The sequence below is a fragment of the Fonsecaea multimorphosa genome (genome assembly GCF_000836435.1).
Source record: "Fonsecaea multimorphosa CBS 102226 unplaced genomic scaffold supercont1.31, whole genome shotgun sequence".
In the NCBI taxonomy this organism is placed as follows: Eukaryota; Fungi; Ascomycota; class Eurotiomycetes; order Chaetothyriales; family Herpotrichiellaceae; genus Fonsecaea; species Fonsecaea multimorphosa.
Window position 1 is genome coordinate 122,146 of NW_015971665.1, and position 17,338 is coordinate 139,483.

Here is a 17,338-nt window from a genome sequence, read left to right on the forward strand (position 1 = left end):
ATTCATCATGACCTTGTTCTCGTTGACAGCTCGCTCTAGAGATTTGCTGTGTGGTGTTCAAGTTCAAGCATACCCGATGCTTGAAGAGACTTAGAAGCACTTGCGGTGCACAATGGAAGGACCGCTCTCATCGTACTCCTGCTTGGAGATCCACATCTGCTGGAAGGTAGAAAGAGAAGCCAAGATGGAACCACCGATCCAGACAGAGTATTTACGCTCAGGAGGAGCAATGATCTTGACCTTCATCGACGATGGGGCGAGGGCAGTGATTTCCTTCTGCATACGGTCGGAGATACCGGGATACATGGTAGTACCACCAGACTAAAAGAGCTGTCAGTGATTGCGCCATTCGAATCAGAGTCTTTGACTTACCATGACAATGTTGCCGTACAGATCCTTTCGAACGTCGACATCGCATTTCATGATGGAGTTGAATGTGGTAACGTGGATACCGCCGGATTCGAGACCAAGAACGCTTGGCTGGAAGAGAGCCTCAGGAGCTCGGAATCGCTCGTTGCCGATGGTGATGACCTGACCATCAGGAAGCTCATACGACTTCTCCAGGCTGGAGCTTTGAGAGGCGGTTTGAATTTCTTGCTCGAAGTCGAGGGCAACGTAGCACAGCTTCTCCTTGATATCTCGGACGATTTCTCGTTCGGCAGTGGTGGAGAAAGTGTAACCGCGCTCAGCCAAGATCTTCATCAGATAGTCGGTCAAATCACGACCGGCCATGTCAACACGGGAGATGGCATGAGGAAGCGCGAAACCCTCGTAGATGGGGACAACGTGAGTGACACCGTCGCCGGAATCCAGCACAATACCAGTTGTGCGACCAGAGGCGTACAGAGAGAGGACAGCCTGGATGGAGACGTAGAAGGCAGGGGCGTTGAAGGTCTCAAAGACGATCTGTGTCATCTTTTCTCTGTTGGATTTGGGGTTGATGGGGGCTTCGGTCAAGAGCACAGGGTGCTCTTCGGGGGCGACACGAAGTTCGTTGTAGAAAGTGTGATGCCAGATCTTTTCCATGTCGTCCCAGTTCGTCACGACACCGTGTTCAATGGGGTATCGCAGGGTCAAGATACCACGCTTGGACTGGGCCTCGTCGCCGACATATGAGTCTTTCTGGCCCATACCAATCATGATACCATGGTGACGAGGTCGACCGACGATGGATGCTGTTACAGGGTGTGAGATTCTGATGTCCTTGGGTTCAATGCGGGGCAAGGGGACACTTACGGAAGACTGCTCGGGGCGCATCGTCGCCAGCAAAGCCAGCTTTGCACATACCGGAGCTGGAGAGATCATTGTCAGTATTGTGGTCTCAATCGCGCTAATCTCCTTCTCTTCCGGAGCACCCGCAATTGAAGCTCGCGTGTCCGAGGGGGATGGTGGGAGGGCGCAGGCAAAGAAATCAGGTCGAGAGCAGGGCGCATACCCATTGTCAATGACGAGAGCGGCAACTTCTTCTGTTGAGAGAGAGCCATATCAGTACCGAGTCCGAGTTAAAAACTGTGTTCAAAATGCCATTGCACCAGAGCTGGAATTTGAGCTTACCTTCCATTGTGAAGGATTATCGAAGAACGAGGTGAGGGGGAGGGGACAGAAGTGAGGACGGGAGAAATGTGTGAAATGGCTCGAGATGTCGAAGGTAGAAAAGGCCTTCGAGGAGACGAGCAAGGAGATTGGATAGATAGAAGGGATGAGGATGGAGACAAGAAGCTGAGGAGGGTAAGATGGAGGAGCAGCAGAAGTAGCGGTGGTTTGGGCGGTGGGCTAAATCGGGCAGCTGCGAGGCGCCAAGACCAGCTGGGTCAAGTCTGAGGAGCGATGCGAGCTTTCGGGCAAGGAAACGATGGCCACGCTTGGGGCGGCTAAAAGCGCTGCTTGTTGATGCTAGTCGTAAGATGTGATTATGGATCAATGTTGGTTCTGATCGACGGGGACAGGGAGCGGCAGCGAGCCTCAAATACCTTTGGGAGTGGAAGGCGAATACCACGAACTTGAAGGCGAGATAGATAGAATGGGAGGCGGGCTATATGAGAGGGCGTCTTCATGTTCCCCTTAGGTATTCCATTTGACTACGGACCACCGACTACTGAGGCCTAACAGGTCCCAAGACTCTCAAGCTCATGCCATTTCTCCACGCGTGGCGCCCTAGCCACGCAATATGGCTTCCTCACGCACGGATGAGCCTCGTCACCGCCGTGTCCTCGCAACAGGCAACTGCGATTCCGGCAAAAGGCTGGTCTGATCAAACCCCATCAAAGCCCGGCGTATTGGCTTTTAAGCTCCCAACCCGGGCCGTGTTTTAGGCATGCTATCACCAAAGTGCGGCTGATGGTGGTAATGATGACAGATCCAACGCTTTCCCTGGCCTTCTTGATACTACGAGTCGTATCTTGGGTGTAGGCAAGCGTTGGGGAAGGTACGACGTACTCTTACTGCCCCACTATCGATCGACTTCAGCCATTTCCTCGCATTACTGCTCACCGTAGACATGGCGAGCTAGAGCTACCTAAAATATTGTGTAAGAGAGCGGGAGGTCGACCATGCCTGGAAGTGGTGATAACCACCCACATAACTGTCAAAGCCCCCAGGCACATACCTAAATACGCATTTCATTGTTTCGAAATTTTTGTATTTGTGTGCGTGCGCACTTCGAGCCTCCCAGCCACAAATCGCGGGGTCGATGGCCGGAAGCCCATTCGTCCAGGGCTGCTCCAGCGTATCAACGGCACAGCCACCAACGCCATTAGCAAAGCCACCTGCACTCTTAGTCACCTCTCTTAATCGAACTGTCTGCCACCTTGGCCATTGCCGGACTCCTCAGAGATAATGGACTGAAAATACAGAATAGGACTGCGGCATGGGATGAGACTTTCCAGCTCTGCAGTAGTTCTCGATCCAGTGCAAGGCCATGTTGACTGTCCTTGAGCTCGTTCTCGCCGTCGACAGGACCACCGAGAGCCTCGAATGCGCAGGAAGATGCTAGTGGCTTCTGGAATGTACTGGCTTTGTGATTGGCCAGGCGTCCCATTTTCTAACCTCATAAGAAGGCTGCGAGGAATGATTATTACCAGCAACGCTGAAATCGATTGCAACTACAATTCCGAGTAATAATATTTCACACCCTCTGATCAAAGACAAGACTTGAAGACTGACCAACATCTCTCTTTTGGAAAATTTAGTCTTCCTAATCTTCAAACATGGATCCTGGATTGAACTCCCTTCTATCATGGAGTATCGAGAACTCCGATGCAGGACGAACCCCCGATCAGCCAGTCCGAGAACCCAGAGGCCTGACTGCTGATGTATTACGCTCATTGATGGGCGGTCCCAGCGACGCCGACTTGATGCGAGAAGCCATGGCCATCATCGGCTCCTCGGATCCCGAGGTCACCCACGACGCCAAAATGACGGCCTTCGACAATTTCGAACAACTGGTTGAAGGGATTGACAATGCCAACAACATGGAGCCTCTGGGGCTGTGGACACCACTGCTGGCGCAACTCGAGAGCCAGTCGGCCGACTTGAGACGCATGGCGGCCTGGTGCATCGGCACGGCCGTCCAGAACAACGTTAAAGCCCAGGAGCGACTCTTGGCCCTCAACGGCATCGAGAGGCTCGTCCAGGTATCCCTCGATGACGCGGACAGGAGTGTGCGAAGAAAAGCCGTGTACGCACTTAGCTCGGGCGTCAGAAATTATCAACCGGCCATGAACGAGGCGGTAAAGCGGTTGCCCAAGGATATTGTCGGGCCAGACCAGGTCTCTGCGGCGGATATGGATGTCATTGATGCCATTATGGGCAAGCTCAGAGATAGGGAGTGAGCCGAGAGGAGAAAAGATAGAATATGCGGCGAAGAAATTTCAAAGTGGCAATACCAACATCAGTCCTCTAGAACAGGACCGAAACACCAAGTCCATTGGCGGGAAGAGATATTTGCCTCCAGTAACGACTGGGCCAGCAAGGACGTCCACACCCGGCATCACACCACCTCTCAAGAGGGATCTCAGTTCAGCCTAGTACCACGAGAGAATCAGGTGGCAGCTTGAGGGCGGCAAACTTTGGGGAGCTGCACATTGGTGCATTTCAAGGCTCCAAAGCCCGGTGGATGCTAGCCAGAGGACTTACCCGGACAAGTATGGAAACAGAGATACAAGGAATGATACCTTCGATTCTGTCGATATAAGTACAGACTTCATTGACCCGTAACCGCCGTGATGTAGATACGCCATGATTTGCCAGTGTAGTAATGCTGTTCGCTCACGCTGCCTTGACTTGCCCTCTTCTCCCCCAGCCTTGCATGAATGTAGCTTTTTCCTGTGTCCCACACATTGTAAAGTGTAGCGGAGCGGTCTTGTCTCCCCTTTTCGGAGCCAGCACAGCAATCCTCACAGCTGCAATGTATATGTATAGTCATCCTCCATATTCTGACTGACCCACAACACCACGGAGCTCAACATAACCAGGCCATTGGCCACCACATTAGCCACGCCCATGTAGACGGTCTGCAGCGCATAATCCTTGAACAGGTACTTGAGCACCATGACTGTGACACTCCCCGCCAGCCCGCCGGCCATGAGGGCGAATCCCAGGAACAAGACCGTGCGCGCCTTCCAGGCCACTCCGTTGCCACTGTACGACCAGCTGTCGGCGGACAGGCGGGACTTCTCGATCGAGTTGATGACCAGCATGCCCAGCGCGGAGCAGATCAGGGGGATCCAGTCGACGAAATTGATGTGCACGTGGCTGCCGTTGAGGGGGGATTTGGAGAAGACGCTGGCGTCGACGAAGAAGAAGAAGCCGAGCGAGAACTGTAAAGAAACCAGGCATTCACCCCATTAGCGAGTCCATCAGGACGAGGCAGGGAAGGAAAAAGGCCAAGGCTAGACATACGAGGGCACCGGCGCCGTAGACGCCGGCGGTCCTGGTGTTGGCGCTGTTAAGCCAGGCAGGCTTGGAGAAGCGGAAGAGCCGCTGCGAGGTCGACATTGCAGAGAAGGGGAGAGTCTTTCGACAGGAAGACAAGGCGGGACACACGTAGGGGAAATTATGTGATGGCGTGTTAATCGTATATCGGTATCGTAGACGCTCTGTGAGGGGACAATGAATAGATGTCCTGCCTGAGGGAAAGCTGGTAGGTAATGCTGAGCGTCGCAAAGGCCGCTGGCTGCTGTTCGTAATTCGCAGGGCTGGGTGGATGCCGAGCAACGTTGAACCACTCGGAGGATTTTTCCGGGCGAGCTCGTTGCAGCCTCGTGCGTCAGCCCTGTCGGTCTCGTGGCCCAGGTAGGCGCCAGCTAATAATTAAATGTCCAGACTTGCGTTGAAGGATAGCGGCAATCCTACCTAGGTAATGGATGATGGTTGAATATAGGAGTAACCTGTAGGCCCGAGTTTTAGTCCAAGACCGCAGGCTGCAGAGCTACATTGCAGGGTCACGAGGTGAAAACATACGCGGCCATTGACGGGCTGATTCTAATTTGGATTAACACATGAACATCGTGAAAGCCGATTCCAAAGGGAGGACAAGGGAAGGATGACCAGTCAGTCCCATTAGGATAGCCTCATGGTTGAGCCCCGACTTCTCATTGATACAAATATATACCAGAGTTCGCTTGCGTGATCCGTGAAGTAGAACAACTTCCACCTCGTATGTTTCCGTCCAACATTGCGGAGCAATATCTGTTAGACCAACCCAGATTCATGACGCCTCGCATATGCATCCAGATCCTCAAAGCGCGCATTTGTGCTTCTTCGCTGTTCTTTTTTAAAAATCTTGCTCCTCCTTGAAAAACTGGGTGAAGCTGATGATAGTGCCGTATATCAGCAACCCGCCCACGATGGACATGATCATGGCCGGAACTTGGATAAGGGCAGAATGAGCAAGTAGCACGGGTAAGGCTGTCGTGTGGCGTTTGTCAGTGCATCTGATCGACCTCCTCCCCGTGTGTCAAAGAAACGTACCGATACCCATAAGCACGAGAAATCCTGTAGCAAACCGACCTAGGTCGATCCAGGCCCCGGAGTTGCTTTCGATAAAGTCATCTGCATTGGCACATCTTGATGCCACCCAGTTCGGCACGGGCGCTAACACATAAGTTGCGACGACGAGGAGGGTGAGGAAGTTATGGAACAGCGCCGCGGAGAGGATGACGAGGAGGAATCCGATGGCGAGAACCTGGGACCTTGTCAGTCGCCTGCGCCTTTCAGAAGATCATGTTGACTCATGCGGCATACAAAGGAGAGCGCGATAATCGTTTTCAATCCGGCCGTCATGATCATGGGCGGAAGCAATATTGAGCGGAAGGGCTGTATCTGGTTTTCTGGATGCCTGCGCAACTGCAAGCGCTGCGAGTAGGGGATCGAGTGATCGAAAGGATGGAAAGTGTGGATCGAAGCGAAAGTGAGCTGTATAGTGTTGTCCGAAAGAGTCCTATATGAATTTCATGGAGAAATATGTTGTGTCGTCAAGAGGGTCGGTTGTCTTGCGAGGGATGTTCGAAGGTCGCTGTGGCTGGGCGCCGAAGCTCCTCCGCAGTAAATCGCGAGAACCTTTGGAGTTTGCGCGTCTGCAAGTGCCTGCTTGCTGGCTTCCGTTGACTTTATTCTAAACACATCAACTCCCACAACTCAGCCTCTATTTTGCCTGTTCATGTTCCGGTCCCTTTCCACCTACATAATCTGCAATCAAAATGTTCAGAAATAACTACGACAACGATTCCGTCACCTTGTGAGGCCGCTCATTGACCACCTTCCTTCGTGTGCACATATACTGATCCATTTGCAGTTCACCTCAAGGCCGGATATTCCAGGTCGAGTATGCTCAAGAGGCTGTCAAGCAGGGATCAGTAGTTGTCGGAGTGGTCAGCAAGAAACATGTGGTCCTCACTGCCCTTAAGGTCTGCCTCCCAAACAGCTTGACTCTCGCAGAATCAGCCACTTACAATGTCTACAGCGAAACGCAGAAGAACTGTCCTCCTACCAGAAAAAGATTGTCGGTGTCGATGACCACCTAGGAGTAGCCCTTGCCGGTCTCGCTTCAGATGCTCGGGTCCTTTCCAACTTTATGAAACAACAGTCGCTCGCCTCCAAAATGACCTACGGCCGTCCGATACCTGTCGAGCGCATTGTGAATATGATTGGTGACAGGGCTCAGACCAATACGCAACACTATGGCAAAAGACCCTACGGCGTGGGACTGTTGGTTGCGGGTGTCGATGAGCTGGGACCCCATCTATTCGAGTTCTCTCCGTCGGGGATGACGCAGGAAATGCTGGCTTGTGCCATTGGAGCCAGGAGTCAGATGGCCCGAACGTATCTGGAGAGACACCTCGAAAAGTTTGCGGACTGCAGTCGTGAAGAGTTGATCAAACATGCATTGCTGGCATTAAAGGAGTCTCTGGCGCAAGACAAGGAACTCACCGTGGACAACACCAGTTTGGCGGTGATCGGTATGGGCGAGAAAGATGGCAGAAAGAAGCTGGAGGCCTTCAAGCTCTATGATGGACAGGACGTCGGACCTTTGCTCGAGGCAAGTGTGGAGTCGACGGCGACCGAAGGTGGAGATGCAATGGAAACAGATTCGTAGGAAAAGAAGTGATGGGTACGCATATTGCACGGCGTTTGGCGTAGTAGGCTGCTACAAGATACAGCAAGTCAGTCCCGTGGAAATGGAAATGGCAAGGCATGAATGGTGGGATTGAAGAGAATCTCTATGTTCCATTTTCCGATCTATGACCAGTCCAGCTTATACCTCCCAGGGGCGAGCTGATAGCCACGTAACGCCTCGATAACCTGATCCGTGCTCTGAACCTCAACCAAGATATTGGCGGCGCCTTCGCCCACGAACCCTTCTCTTATTGCCGTCTTGACCCAATCCAACAAACCGTTCCAGTAGCCGTTGATATTGACTAGAATGATGGGAATCTGATGGATGCCCAACTGGTTCCAAGTGACCATTTCCATGACCTCCTCCATGGTCCCGTATCCCCCAGCCAGGGCTACAAATCCAGAGCCAGGCGCACCAGCTTCGACCGAATTTGCCATCATACGCTTTCGAGTGTGCATGTCCGGGACAATGGTGGTCCTTCCAAACTCGGACTCGGGCACTATTTGTTTATCTGGGTCTTCGGTATTACTGTCGATCCGTTGCAATTCCTCCGAGGACATGGTCCGCTCTGCCTTTCTCTGGCCAAAGCGACTTTTGTCGCCGGCGAATGAAGGGTCCTTTTCTGAGCGGATCAATGCTCTGGGGATGATACCGTGCACTGAACTGGGACCGGAGAGGGAGACGAGGGTTTTGGCCAGTTCGCCCATAACCCCCATGGTCCCTCCGCCGTAGACGAGCTTGTAGCCGGCCTCATGAAGAGATCGACCCAGTTCTCGTGCGGACGCGAGATGGATGGGGTCTTTTCCTGGAGAAGAAGCACAGCTTGAAGAAATCTGTTAGTCATCCTTCTGGGAAGTTCGCACATGGGAGACCGTGTTTCTCGACGCACAAGACGCAGACGACGGGTTCCGCCCGATCGGTTTCCTGGGCGGCTGGCATTTTACAGCAGGGTGATCGAAATGGGTGGAGATGGGCAAAATGGAACTTCCTCGAGCGGCGAAAGACCAAAAGCAAGGACTGAAATGGGCGTAACAAGTGTGGGAAGTGAACCGCTATTTAGATCGGTCTCCGAGTCGATGGAGGGTAAAAAGTCTGGAGAAAGAGAATGAAAGCAGCTGGAATCTGCGAAAACCCCAAATGAACGATGCAGAACACAGTCCAACCTACAAACAATGCTTGAAAATGTCGTACGAACTGGGGGACGAAGTGGTTGGAAAGGAAAAGTGCAGGTGGGATATGTTGGCAATTGGAAAAACTGGACACATTCTGCGTGGGTTTCTCAACGATTGGCCTGTGAGTCAACATGACGTTACAGAGAGCAGCCTCGTCACCAGGTTGTGCGGTGAATGGTGCCACGTGAAGCAATGGACGAGAGAATGTGGTTCAGTCGACGGAGCTCGCCGAGTGCATTGAGTTCTGGGGGGATGGGAAGGACAAGTGAGGTGGAAGAGAGGGATCGGTGAGCATTATTACATGGACATGGCACGTACAGCACCTAACTACCTACCTATGCTCGCCAGGTAGGTATAGAGATAGGCATGACGGGCAGCCCACGGGGACCGAGTACTGGTAGGAATAATAATAGAGATGGAGGGAGGAAGAGGATGAGGAGGGACTTGGGCCACTAGACCTAGGGCTTATCGATAACCCTCGCTAGGCAGTGGACTTATCAATTAATTATGGCTCTTAGGTAGGTATGAGCATGGAGCATCCACTGCATCTGGGTCCCGTGGTCTGGCGATTGTGGGCAAGTCAGTGGTTCAATAGTGTCCTTTTCTTCCTTTCTTCCACCCACACCTTCTGTCCATCTTTCTGTCTATCTCTCTCTCTCCATCTCCAATCCGGTATCTCCATCCTCTCTGTCTCTGCCCTGCTCCCTTCCATTCCGTCCTTTTCCTCTTCCCCCAATCATCCCATGCGAGCCTCCCCATCCTCTCGCTTACTGTATCCGCTCTTGTTCTGGGCGATCTTTCCTTCCATCTCCTTCCGCCAGCTGCCCCTCCCCTTGCATCTGCAAGCTTATTCTTTTCTTGTTTCACTATCACTATCTCAGAGCCTCAGTGCCCCAGCCTCCTCTATTTCACCGCTCACGGGACTCCTTCAGTGTTCCGTTCGGCTGTAGCTGCTGATCAAGCACATCATACCTTGGTCATCCGTGTCGCATCTCGTGTTGACCCATCACCATGAGCAATAGCGGACGCTCGACAGCCTGCATGGCTCGCTTAATCTGCTCGTGTTGGGACCCTTTCGACCTTGAGTGCTCGCCTCTGCTGCCTTGGCAAGATCAACTCAATGAGCCTTGACTGACCTTTTCCGGCCTATACTGCGCTGTCCCTCCCTCCCGTCATCGTCCCATTGGCCCCGGACCACCACGCCTTGCCGACAATTTTGCTTGTCCTCGTCCTCATGCACCTCGGCCGCTAACACATTCGGCCATAAGCCGTGAAAAGGCCAGCTCCAAGACACCCCGCCCTCGGAATCACACCCTGTATGACCCCAATGGTGTCGTATCTCGGCGTGGGAGCTGAAAAAAGAACCCCGCTTTCCCTGGTAAGGCTACCAACCATGTGTGCTGTCGGCCGTGAATACGCAGATACACCTCACAGACAACTGGCCCTTGGTCTCCAAAGGTTCTAGCCTCCAAGCGGTAGCGAGACCCTAGCCCGACGGCTGTCTTGATTGATGCTTCAAGACCTCGCTGTCCCGCTCTTTCTCAGTTTTTTTCTTTCTTGCTCCGTCAGCCTTACCCTTGCCCCAGGCTGCCCCGCCTGCTCAACGACGATATCATTGTCGTCGCAGTGCATATCCTGCGGCGCGATCGCCGCCCTGCGCAGCCATGAGCACTGTTGGAGCCTCCGAGTCGAGTATCGCAAGTTCAGAGTCGAGTGTCGCAAGCTCCGAGTCAAGTGTCCTGAGCTCTGCTGAGAGTGCTGTAAGCTCGGCGGCCAGTCAAGTCAGCTCGGTGGCATCGGCCATCGCCACCACCACCGCCGCCACCTCTTCGACTACGGATTCGACGACAGTGCCATCGACGACACCACCTTCTACCTCGTCATCCACTACTTCCTCGCTGCCTTCTTCAACGACCATTTCTACTACAACCACCACCAGTAAGTTGGCCAGTGCCGTTTTCCGCTGTTGATTCCCCACCGCTTCAGCCTTGCCTCGATTGCGCTCGCGAGTTTGCTTTTATAACATTCGCTCCGTGGCAGCTACCACAAGCTTCACAACATCGTCCTCTACCTCCACCGTTCCAGTCACTACAACTTTGTCCACTACTTCCTCGCTGCCTCCTCCAACGACCAGTTCTGCTACAACCACCCTTTCCACAAGTAGCAGCTCCTCAAGTATACCCCCTCCTTCGTCCTCAACCACTAGCAGCAGCAGCAGCAGGAGCAGCACCTCAAGTATTTCCCCCTCTACGCCGTCTAGCAGCAGCACTTCAAGCATTTCCCCCTCTACATCGTCTAGCAGCAGCACCTCAAGCCTTCCCCCCTCTACATCGTCTACTAGCAGTATTACTACCTCAAGTGATCCCCCTTCCTCTTCCATCACGTTGTCCACTTCCTCTAGCTTGTCGACGTCCGCTCACACCTCCCCTTCAACCATAGCTACCACTCCCATTCCTACTACCTCTTCCCCTACCACTACATCCTCTCCCTCTCCATCTCCAACAACGACCTCTTCTCCCTCCCCCACCACTACGACTACCACTTCTCCGATTCCAAGCACCACTACTACTAGTGAGTCCTGTTTGCTTGTTTGTTTCATACCGTCAGCCGCTGCGTCTATTATCATATTGCATGTGTGAGCCTCCCCTAATGTTGGATAATTTTTCAGCCACAACTTCCTCTCCCTCCTCCTCCCCAACAACTACCACCACCACCCGTTCAACAACCAGTCCGAGCCCAGTTCCTACAACCACTTCAAGCTCTACATTCACCACCTCCTCAACATCCTCAGCGTCATCCTCGACTACACCATCCTCCTCTAGCTCTTCTTCCTCAACCTCGTCTTCCTCGTCCAAATCGAGCACCACAAGCACGAGTGAAGCCCCAGTCGTTATAACCACCTCCAGTACCTCGATTTCCTATACGACTACCACCTCGTACGTCACCCAAGTCCTCCAAACTACCTCAAATGGGCAACCAGGCTTCACCACCATCACATCCGTCGTGATAGCGACAAGTCCCGCCACCACGCTCGTGGCACCAGCAACTTTTACAAGCACTCCAGGCGTCGCCCCGACCCTCCTTCCAGCGAACAGCGGCGGCGGTGGCAGCTCAGGTCTGTCGACAGGTGCCAAAGCCGGCATAGGGGCCGGTGTCGGGATTCTAGTTCTAGCTGCTGCTATCTTTGGCGGTTGGTACAGCTGGTACATGAGGCGGCGGAGGAAACGAGACTCCTACTCCCATGATCCGTACACCGATGAGCCCCTGCCCAGCATGGCAGGCCTCGGCATCGCAGGCGGCGGAGCTGCAGGTATGGGAGCCATGGCCGCAATTTCATCAGGTTACCGTGACACCTCGAACCGTTCCGACACGCGTTCAGAGCTACCATCCCCTCCGATTCCTTCCCCACCGCCTCGATCTCCAGACCGACTTCTTCCACCTGGAGTAGTACCCTTCGCATACCGAGGTTCTAACTCACCACCCAACAACCAAGGCTCTTCCCACATGTCTGTCTCAGACCAGAGCGAGTACTCACAAGGGAACAATCAATTCCAGCCGGGCGGCCAATACCCTCAAGGGCCAAACGCAGCGGGAGCTGGCTACTTTGGCGGCAATCTCAACGAACTACCTGAAGACCAGAGAAATATCCACCAGCTGCCGGATGACCAAGTCTCCAACCCCATGTCACACCAAAGCTACCAACATGCCAACATGGGCCAAGATGGGTATTGGTCCGGGCAACCATCGGCACCTTCGGCACCGTCTGCGCCCTCAGCACCTTCCGCGCAGGAGTCCTATGAGTTGCCCGGAGGACAAAGTCCCACACCTGCGACTGCGCAGCCGCAGGGTGGACAGGGAGGCTACCGCGGCGCGGATCGAGAGGTTCCTCTCCATCAACGCATGGAGGGCAGAGTGCCGTACCGGCCAGGCCATCTATCGCCTTCGGCCAATTTCTAAATTGGATGCATCGCTTGGTGGACCGCGAGTGTGTATAATGGGTACCTAGGTATATTAAAACATAAAATCATAATGTATTGTCAAATGATTGGATGAATTGGAATGGAATCGCCTAACAAAGGCCATTTCCAAGAATAACATGCTTTTGCCCGTCTAAGCTTTGCTGTCCTGAGGCCATGCGATAAATTTACTGTTCCCATTTACAAGCTAGTCAAGGGAACGCGTATTTGGCTTACCTTTCTCCGTATGATTTTGTAGGTCAGAAGAAAATACATAAATCGCGTAGACTATTCTCTCCCGTATCTCTTTTCGATGCTGGGGCGCTTTTCCCCCTCAATGGACGACTTGATGCCGTCTTGGGAGAAACGCAACACGGCGCATCCGTGTTGATTTGCTGTACTGATAGCAGCGAGCATTTCTCCTTTCCCACAGCTTCTCCTCCCTCCTCTTTTTTTCTCTTCTGTGATCTCTCGCGCATGCTCCTGGGTCTCTTCGCCGGGTGAAGCTCCTCATGCTGGATCCTTTGTCCAGCCATTCACAGGTAGGCCTCTCTCGATCTCGATATTGCCCCTTTTTCGTCACAAGAATGGGGGTAGTGAATATATACATATTCTTCATTTCTTACCGTGGTAGAGCCGGAACAGACCACCACCACGGGTCTATGTTTCATCAGGGCTCGTCTTCAGTGAATGCATCGTTTTAATAGGGACGACTTCGGAACATGGACTGCACTGAATGGAGGGGCGGGAAGGTGTATGAGTCTTTGCCTCGTTGGTCTTCCGTCTTAATGTTGATGGTTATTGATCTCGCTGGGGCTCGAGATATAGGTGATTTCGTGCGTAGGTGAATCCCTAGATTGAGACAGACCAACGTTGCTTCTGTTGCTTCTGTTTCAAAGAGGACGTACCGTCGTCGTTGTCGTCCTGCCAAATTGGGTTGCGAAAGCGTCGGATCGCTAGCTTGGCCGTTCTATCGTCGTCGTCGCGGCGATGGGCCATGAACGACAACAAGATAGACCAGACCTTCACAAACGCAAACAGAACTCGACCCCGGCGCAGCCACAGGACATCACCTTGTTACCTCGCGCGCACAGAGAGAAAGAAGACCACATCACGACAAATTCTGTGCAACGAACCTTCTCAAAGACAAGGACCTGTGGACTGTCTCGTTGAGACTGTTGATGCGATCTGGCCGTCGCGACAAGTACGCAAAAGATCCAATCCGCGAAGCACAAATATTGCGCACCTCTTTGTCCCCAGAAAAATGGACGCTCCGAGACTCGAGATCGATCAGGCCGGACGCGCGAGAGTAGTCATGCCAGCACCACCGCCACCACCACCAAAGAAGCCTTGCGTGCCCCAGCCACGTGCTCCCGAACTGGTCATTGACGATCATGGATTTGCCAGGGTCGTGTTTCCCCCCAAGGAATTGCGGTTGGGCGATTGTGTTGCTGTCCATTTGCGAGTCGGCCTCCATCCGGAATCGTATGAGCGCACCCAGTTACCGGAAGAAGGTATAGTAGTGTCCCTGAGTCTTGTGCCCTATTCCACAGTATTTTGGCTCACGCAGCGTATAGATCTGGATGTTGATGAAGAAGTTGTTCCTCCAGCCGCACGCTTCCGTGAAGCTGATGATAGGCCGATTTGCGAGCCGACAACGCCGCAGAATGGCAATTTGGCTATGATTCCTGCACCTCGCACATTCAAGTTCGACGAACGACGAGCTTTGGAAAACATACCAAGCGATTGGCAGGAACAGCAAGAAATACATCGAATCAACCACCCTCCGGTCTTGCCACCAGTCGTTTGGATCAAGCAAGCCGACGCAAACACACGTCTCCGCCATGCAGTTGATGTGTTGACCGTCAATGGTGAGAAATACGTCAGGATTGATCAGACACATTTTTTGTATGCTGTCAATGCGGATTGGCTCCAGAATGGCGAGAATGTCACAATCCGCCAAGCGCAATACCGCCATTGGAATGCTGCTAGAGGTGCTGGTCGTCCAGAGATCCTCTTCATGTTGTATCCGCTCGGAGAATGGGCGTATACACCCATCAACAACCGCCGGAAAAAGGCTCCTCAAGAATTCCTTCCTCAGCTGGACAACTAAGGTCGGGTGCTTCTGAATGTATTTGATCGGCCACTGAAGTTCTCAAATGTAATGCCTCGACAGGTCAGCACGGAGATCGAAGGTTGGGAAATGGAGGCTATTTGCCGCTTGGATCCAGATATCTGCCATCAAGATTTCATTGATCGAATGCTCCCCAATCCCGGTGACGGTAAGACTCAACCCAGCAGAGGCACACTGAACCATCGTCGTCGTCGTGATCGCATAAGGATGAGAGTCCTCCCCTGGCCTCTGCCTGCCCAGCTCAGCTATTCCGATCGACAAGTCATCAATGGACTGACCCCGTGGCAAATTGCGAATAACACGACCTTTGGTTTGACGGATCTATCAAAGGAGGGGATTGAGATGCAAGAGGCAATCATGTACGGTGGGCATTTTGAGCGATCGGGGGCCAATGCGCAGAATGACAGAGCAAGGTTGGACCAGTTTTGGATCAATCTGAGGCTCGTGAGGACGAAATTTGCTGAGGATTCGGAGGAGGTGAGGCTGATCAAGAACAGAGTTGCTGTTCAGCTGGAGAAGATGGGCCTGGAGTATGATCATCGTGTATGGGACGTTTAGGTTAGTTGATAGATTACAGGGGCGAAGGAGTGGTTGTGTGTAGAGTATGAGATCTTGTCCTGTACTGAGTAGGCACTTGGAGGGTAGAAACAGCGTCCCCCCATCAATGATACCGTACCATGAGTCCCTTTCTTCCAGCGGTCACCTCATCTGCCATCGCTCTATCACAGGCTCGGTCATAACGGTTGCGACTGATGTCGGACGCTGAAAGCACCCACCATTTTTGACATGTGGTCTTTCTGTCTCCTTGGACTGCATTATGGCATAGTGGGATCGAAGGTTGTCTGGACCCCGTTAACCCCATACTTGTCGATGATCTTTGACATGAAGGAGGACGTCTGAACAAGCATGGAGACTAGCAGGCGAGGAGACGCCAGACGAGAGAAATAGGGGCTGGTACCAGTGGCACCTTGAAGGTCTCGGATAAACTACGGATGAAGCGCTACAGTAAATCATTCAGTTCCGCCCCCAGTGGCGCTCTTCCACCATCACAACAGCCTCACAAAGTCAACTTGCTTCTTCCATACAAGGTTATTATGTGGTTGTATACTACTTCATCACCTCTGACACATCATGTTCACTTCTACACGCTCGAATACCAGCATACGCCCCCACAAGATACCGGTGTTAAGTTTTCAGTGTGAGCGGATGTGCTTACCATATATATCTCCACACACCCATGAGCTGTTCCCTCCATGACTGGCAAACATAGAGGCGGTAGTTCTTACTCTCATTGCCACGCGTCAGAGGATACTGGCAGCTTACTCCAAGAAGATCAAGACAGCCTCGACGAGAAATCAATGGTTTTATTCTTGATTGAATCTGCGCTTTGCTTGGATGACGGCTCGACGACAAAGGAATACTCCAAAGGGAGCACGCGCACTCACTATGGCACTGACTTCATTCACGTCTACATCCGGTGATGCTTTGTGCATTACCTGTACGTGACACTTCGCAGTCACTGTGTGAGTCGATTCACGCTGCGAGTCGTGACACTTCGTCACCTCCAAGTATCAGTGACATCCAGCCTTTTATATACCAAAACATTTTCTTCTTTAATCTCTGCAGTTTGTTATAACTACTCAGCAACCTACTGGCTCGTCAAACAACTCTCGGCTATCCAACTGGCTAACGTTCTTGGTGAGTCGTTATGGCCTGTGGCACAACCTTCGACTATACACTAACCACTCTTACCCAGCTACAACACCTACCTATCGTGTTCCCGTTTCGTCCCTACTTCGACATGCATATTACAGCGCTTCTGGCGTTCCTCGCCTTCCTCTTCGCCCTCGCCAGCGCTGACAACGATCATGACGCGGATGACTTCTGCATTGCAGCATGTCAGAAAGTCAAGGGTGGCTCTATGACAATCTCCAGTCCTACATGCCCTGGAGTGACCGGTAATTACTGTTACAACAACTGCGAGTGGTAAGACACCAGGCATAGCACATGTCACCTTTCACGGGCAGGCTTGAATTTGCTAACCTGGTGTCGCGTAGCTCTCAGGACGGTGTGATGACTTGCGGCAACAAAGGTATCAAATGTTCTGAGGAGGCGGTTCTCAACACTTGCAAGCAAGGACTGTCTTCGCAGTGGGAGTGTTGGTGCCAAGACACATCATATTTCGCGAATGGATATGGCCCAGGGGTGGGTGAGACCTGCGGTAAAGATGGTTAGGAATGCTGAATTGGCGTCTCCTTTCATTCTGGGGAGAGTTCTATCCTCGGCGCTTGGAGATCAGTTGGGGAAAGGGGAATGTCAATCTGCGCAGGATCCCAATTCGGTTGAACCTGGCATACTGCATTTCCTCTTTTTGTGCCGGATGAACGCACCAAAGAAAAACAGGCAATGTTCTTGGAAAAGATGATATGGTCTACCATGGCAGTCACAGGTCGCCTAGTGA

At 52.6% G+C, this 17,338-nt stretch overlaps 10 protein-coding genes across 10 annotated transcripts; 6 read left to right on the top strand and 4 right to left on the bottom strand.

The window, feature by feature from the left end:
- Positions 1-90: 90 nt before the first annotated feature.
- On the bottom strand, positions 91-1,561 carry Z520_10572 (actin, gamma; the record flags this gene model as incomplete). Its single annotated transcript, XM_016781064.1, has 5 exons — positions 91-321; positions 373-1,175; positions 1,237-1,292; positions 1,436-1,466; positions 1,555-1,561. The coding sequence occupies 5 exons, from the start codon at positions 1,559-1,561 to the stop codon at positions 91-93; spliced, it is 1,128 nt and encodes a 375-aa protein (XP_016627789.1).
- Positions 1,562-3,206: 1,645 nt separating this feature from the next.
- Z520_10573 (uncharacterized protein) lies at positions 3,207-3,830 on the top strand (the record flags this gene model as incomplete). The annotated part of the gene is made up of 1 exon (XM_016781065.1): positions 3,207-3,830. The coding sequence occupies one exon, from the start codon at positions 3,207-3,209 to the stop codon at positions 3,828-3,830; it is 624 nt and encodes a 207-aa protein (XP_016627790.1).
- Positions 3,831-4,394: 564 nt separating this feature from the next.
- Positions 4,395-4,995, bottom strand: Z520_10574 (uncharacterized protein; the record flags this gene model as incomplete). Its single annotated transcript, XM_016781066.1, has 2 exons — positions 4,395-4,817; positions 4,900-4,995. The coding sequence occupies 2 exons, from the start codon at positions 4,993-4,995 to the stop codon at positions 4,395-4,397; spliced, it is 519 nt and encodes a 172-aa protein (XP_016627791.1).
- Positions 4,996-5,773: 778 nt separating this feature from the next.
- Positions 5,774-6,282, bottom strand: Z520_10575 (uncharacterized protein; the record flags this gene model as incomplete). The annotated part of the gene is made up of 3 exons (XM_016781067.1): positions 5,774-5,907; positions 5,971-6,184; positions 6,244-6,282. 3 exons carry the CDS (start codon positions 6,280-6,282, stop codon positions 5,774-5,776), a joined length of 387 nt encoding a protein of 128 aa, XP_016627792.1.
- Positions 6,283-6,698: 416 nt separating this feature from the next.
- Positions 6,699-7,594, top strand: Z520_10576 (uncharacterized protein; the record flags this gene model as incomplete). The annotated part of the gene is made up of 3 exons (XM_016781068.1): positions 6,699-6,736; positions 6,794-6,905; positions 6,962-7,594. 3 exons carry the CDS (start codon positions 6,699-6,701, stop codon positions 7,592-7,594), a joined length of 783 nt encoding a protein of 260 aa, XP_016627793.1.
- A 143-nt stretch (positions 7,595-7,737) lies between these two features.
- Positions 7,738-8,554, bottom strand: Z520_10577 (uncharacterized protein; the record flags this gene model as incomplete). The annotated part of the gene is made up of 2 exons (XM_016781069.1): positions 7,738-8,437; positions 8,505-8,554. 2 exons carry the CDS (start codon positions 8,552-8,554, stop codon positions 7,738-7,740), a joined length of 750 nt encoding a protein of 249 aa, XP_016627794.1.
- A 1,897-nt stretch (positions 8,555-10,451) lies between these two features.
- Positions 10,452-12,744, top strand: Z520_10578 (uncharacterized protein; the record flags this gene model as incomplete). The annotated part of the gene is made up of 2 exons (XM_016781070.1): positions 10,452-10,725; positions 11,456-12,744. The coding sequence occupies 2 exons, from the start codon at positions 10,452-10,454 to the stop codon at positions 12,742-12,744; spliced, it is 1,563 nt and encodes a 520-aa protein (XP_016627795.1).
- A 1,263-nt stretch (positions 12,745-14,007) lies between these two features.
- On the top strand, positions 14,008-14,856 carry Z520_10579 (uncharacterized protein; the record flags this gene model as incomplete). The annotated part of the gene is made up of 1 exon (XM_016781071.1): positions 14,008-14,856. One exon carries the CDS (start codon positions 14,008-14,010, stop codon positions 14,854-14,856), a length of 849 nt encoding a protein of 282 aa, XP_016627796.1.
- Positions 14,857-14,907: 51 nt separating this feature from the next.
- On the top strand, positions 14,908-15,435 carry Z520_10580 (uncharacterized protein; the record flags this gene model as incomplete). The annotated part of the gene is made up of 1 exon (XM_016781072.1): positions 14,908-15,435. The coding sequence occupies one exon, from the start codon at positions 14,908-14,910 to the stop codon at positions 15,433-15,435; it is 528 nt and encodes a 175-aa protein (XP_016627797.1).
- A 1,243-nt stretch (positions 15,436-16,678) lies between these two features.
- Z520_10581 (uncharacterized protein) lies at positions 16,679-16,867 on the top strand (the record flags this gene model as incomplete). Its single annotated transcript, XM_016781073.1, has 1 exon — positions 16,679-16,867. One exon carries the CDS (start codon positions 16,679-16,681, stop codon positions 16,865-16,867), a length of 189 nt encoding a protein of 62 aa, XP_016627798.1.
- Positions 16,868-17,338: the final 471 nt, after the last annotated feature.